This window comes from Notothenia coriiceps, unplaced genomic scaffold (assembly GCF_000735185.1).
Source record: "Notothenia coriiceps isolate Sejong01 unplaced genomic scaffold, NC01 NC01_scaffold00019966, whole genome shotgun sequence".
Taxonomy (NCBI): Eukaryota; Metazoa; Chordata; class Actinopteri; order Perciformes; family Nototheniidae; genus Notothenia; species Notothenia coriiceps.
Genome location: NW_011352667.1, coordinates 197 through 4,478, shown reverse-complemented (window position 1 = coordinate 4,478; position 4,282 = coordinate 197). Strand labels below are relative to the sequence as shown.

General features: G+C 37.6%; 1 protein-coding gene across 1 annotated transcript; it reads left to right on the top strand.

Annotated features, from left to right (window-relative positions):
* Positions 1–1,408: 1,408 nt before the first annotated feature.
* LOC104952403 (carbonic anhydrase 4-like) lies at positions 1,409–3,825 on the top strand (the record flags this gene model as incomplete). Its single annotated transcript, XM_010779217.1, has 6 exons — positions 1,409–1,477; positions 1,949–2,003; positions 3,066–3,098; positions 3,171–3,347; positions 3,478–3,629; positions 3,736–3,825. Coding segments are annotated over exons 2-6 (507 nt in total), but the record flags the coding sequence as incomplete, so codon positions are not given.
* Between the last annotated feature and the right edge of the window lie 457 nt (positions 3,826–4,282).

The window sequence follows — 4,282 nt, the reverse complement described above, 5'->3', positions numbered from 1 at the left end:
GTAGTAGTAGTAGTGTAGTGTGTCGTGTGTGTGTGTGTGTGTGTGTGTGTGTGTGTGTGTGTGTGTGTGTGTGTGTGTGTGTGTGTGTGTGTGTGTGTGTGTGTGTGTGTGTGTGTGTGTGTGTGTGTGTGTGTGTGTGTGTGTGTGTGTGTGTGTGTGTGTGTGTATAAACACAGGAATAATAAGAATAAACATTACCAGGTAAAAAGACACCTTGCTTTCATGTTTGGCAATAAATGGTTGTCTTAAGTGTCAATGTTTCGTGCTCAGCGTGCATCTGTCAATAGAAGCTACTGTGTAGTCAATATCAATTTAATATGAAGTGTTTGATAATTTTGGAAATGCAATCATTCACTTTCTGGCACAGAGTAAGATAAGAACATTTATTTTAATCTACATTGGAATTTCATTTCCTTTCAATCAATCACAATGCACTTATTGTTCATAACCTTTATTAGCTTATCTTTTGATGATAGTTAGTTGTACTAAACACACCCAAACATGAACTTAATGATGTTCATGGGGTAATGTCATTGTTCATAACTTTTATTAGCTTATCTTTTGATGATAGTTAGTTGTACTAAAAACACCCAAACATGAACTTAATGATGTTCATGTGGTAATGTCATTGTGGTTTGTCGGAATAAAAAATTGGATGCCAAAGCAGAAATACATTCACAAGTGGAGCATCTGGATTTGAATCAGATGGTTATACATTTGGCCGTGTCCCAGCACAGTACAGCGTCACATTACTGCGGTTTAAAGTAAACATTCCTACAATTGTTTGTGTAGGCCTAAAGTCTGTCTTAATCCAAGATATACAGAGGGTTTATTTTACTTCTTACGGTGACAGTTTTCAGGACAACATAATAATTAAAAGCTTAAAGTCCGCTGTGTCCTTTGTATAGTAAAATGGCATGTGTATCCTTTATCTGGCTTCTGTACGTTAATGTTTTATTGTTGCTTGCTGCCTCGATGTAAGGGATTAGAAATCAAAACAGTTCCTTTAACAGGAATCAAATGGATTATTTGAAGTTCATGCTGCATTACAGGGTCCAAGGTTATGATAATGAATTTACTGATTAAAAGTTATGCTTTGAATTAAACTAGGGCTTTGTTTTGTTTCCTAGGTTAACGTTGAATTAGCGTCAACTTTCTGTTATTACCATTGAGGTGCTTTGGTACAGGAGCAGGGTCATTCAGGTTTAAGCTTGCTGAGTACAACCACCTCATGGTACACCTGTATTTTGAGTGCAGTGTCCTTAAAACAAACCTGTACTCATTATACGTCTCCCCTATACTGGTTTAGTGTTACGCAGTCTGTCCCCCCTCCCATTGCATTGTCTACAACTTTATAGGACGCTCTCATCTTCCCCTCACTGAAGAGCTTGTTTGGAAAAGGACATACGTTTTTATTGTGACACCTCAATCTAACTATCTGGTTTAATCCTTGGGGACTTCAGGCTTGGACAGCAAGGTTAGAGGATTTGTCAAATTTTAAACGATTACATTTTCAGCATGAATTCAGGATTTATTCTTTGATTCCACATTATATGATAAGATGATGTTTCCAGTTGGCATCACAAACCTGCTGATGCCTGCCTTTGGGATGCAGTGGGAAGACTTGAGTTTATACCATGTCTTAGTTCATTTAAATTGGATTATATGAGACTCTTTGAGTAGGACTTGCTTCAACACATTCAACATGCTTTCAGTAATGTATGTTGTATGACGTATGTTGATGTTTCAATGTCTAGCTGCTGCAAAATATATTTTGATACATTTAGCATACAGTAGGGCTTCATCATAGCTAGACATCACTGAGGTTAGTACAGACATAGTTTTGTCTCAAAACGTGTTTACTTCATGCAGTTCATAGACATTGTGAAATGGCTATAAAACCCATGCAGACCTTGTGGTTGATAACCAGTTACCTTTCCTCCTGAAGATGCATTTGTCCGCCCTTCTGCTGTGCCTGAGTTTGGAGGCTTTGGTCAAATGTGGTGAGTAAAAAGCTTACATTTCTACTAAATGTAAATATTTCTGTTTAAGAGCTTTGTCCATTTGTACTTCATGTGGTATCATCTTTAATGAGGATTACAGTGCAGGACGCAATATAATTTAGATGTCAAGGACCTTTTTTTAAAATTCTAAGCAGAGATTTGGAGACATATGTAGAGCAATCTTACATGCATCCAAGATTGTGAATAAAGAGTATTATCTTAAGCTGTCTATCATACCTACTGCATGACCTACACAAGGTGCCTTGGCCTAGATTTGTTGGGAAAAAGTGGATCCGGAATCTCCATTTATTTTTATTTTAAAAATAATTGTTACCCTTTTTTTCTTGTTGGACTTAAAATGTATAGTAACTGTAAAATATACATTTACCCTCTGAAGCGTTAAGTGTAAATAAGCATAAAATAGCATAAAAGGATGCATGAAGGTCTGGTGTTAGGAATTATTATTATTATGATGATTAAGTATAATTCCGTAATGATCATTTAAACGTTTTCTGAACCTGCTCTTTAGATTGATTTATTGATTTTGATTGATTCTAAAGGGCAAGCATACATCCAGAGAAGAAGAGGGCTGTGCATTAAAAATATATATATTAAATTATACCAGGGGCGTTGCTTGGATCTACTAAGATCGGAGGCTTAGCCCAGCCCACAATTGAATTAGAAAATACAAAAATATTCGACTATCCAAAGAAAAAACTATATTAAATGTAAATAATGAATTAAAAGTCTCTACATTAGACCAATCTACTACCCAAATAGAAAGTAATGGACAAAGGTTACTATATAAAAAGCGACAAATGTAGTCAATATCTTATCCATGTGATCATGTTTTGAGTGGGGGATCGACCTCATATCCTCAATGTCATTTAAAGCAATAATAATAGTCCAAAAATAATGTGTAATTGCATAGTTTAAAGCCACCACTGTGTTCAGGTCCAAGTTACAATATAACTCAGTAATGTTTGATTACAAAATGCTTACAAAGCCTTTTCTGTCAGCTCGCTTCTACAGTTTTCGCAGCACATATTATTTCTGTTTCAGCTACTGCAAGCGATTGGTGCTATACCAACTGCGGTAAGTATGAAAAATGTCTCTCCTATTGATTTACTATTAGTTTGTGATATTAAGACCGCCTCTAACTTTCAGATGACACCCCATCCACATGGGAATACCTCCACGGGGCTTCCTGTGGAGGAAAAAGGCAGTCTCCGATAGATATAGACACCAACAATGTTCATGCGGACCCCCACCTGCTTAACTTTAACTTTGTCAACTTCTCTTCTAAGCATGTCATCAAGTCCATAACAAACAATGGACACACAGGTACACAAACTGAGACTGAAGGGCTTTTCTATACTACACTCATTGTTTGGGACAGAGGTCTGGAATTTTTACATGATCTTTAAAATGTGCGTAACTTCAGTATATGCATTAACACATCCTTTATCTTTAGTGAAATTGAAATTGCACGATGGTAAAGTTGAGGTGAGCGGAGGTGGACTAAATGATACATATTCAACAATTCAGCTTCACTTTCACTGGGGCAACAGAGAACATCACCCAGGTTCAGAGCACAAGATTGACGGACAAAGATATCTAATGGAGGTAGTATTGTTCGGCATTCACCATAGAAAACATGCATCTTCTTGTTTTTTAAACTGCGCGCACTTTGTGACTTTTCTTTTGACTTCACACCCTGCATCTTTTGCAGATGCACATAGTCAGTATGAAGAAAGGTCTAACTATTCAGCAGGCCACGGAGGAATCAGAGGGAATTGCAGCGATGGCGTTTTTCATAAAGGTATGTCCTACACGTTAAGTTATCGTAAAGTGGTATATTTCCTAACTGTTGAAATCAACTTATGCTTTAAAAACGCCACAAAAATGATACACTTTTATTGCAGGATTTCGGGTTGCTCAATCCCAATTGCACAAAGCAGAAACCTCTTGGTCTAAACCAAGGTATATATATATATATATTAATATACATATATATATATTGTAACGTCCACCCGGACGTGTCGGAATGACGAGTGAAGCGTTCTCAAGTTAAACAGGTTTATTAACAACCAACGGCTCTCATCCGTCCTTTCTCACTCTCTCTCCTCTCGCGCCAACCTCTCACTCCCCTGCACGCGCCCACACAGACACACACACACCAAACCCTCTGCTCCCCAACCCCGCCCCTACCTGCTCTCCTCACAGAAGCCTGACACAAACAGTTAACAGAACACTTGAACAATAAATGCAGATCGCTA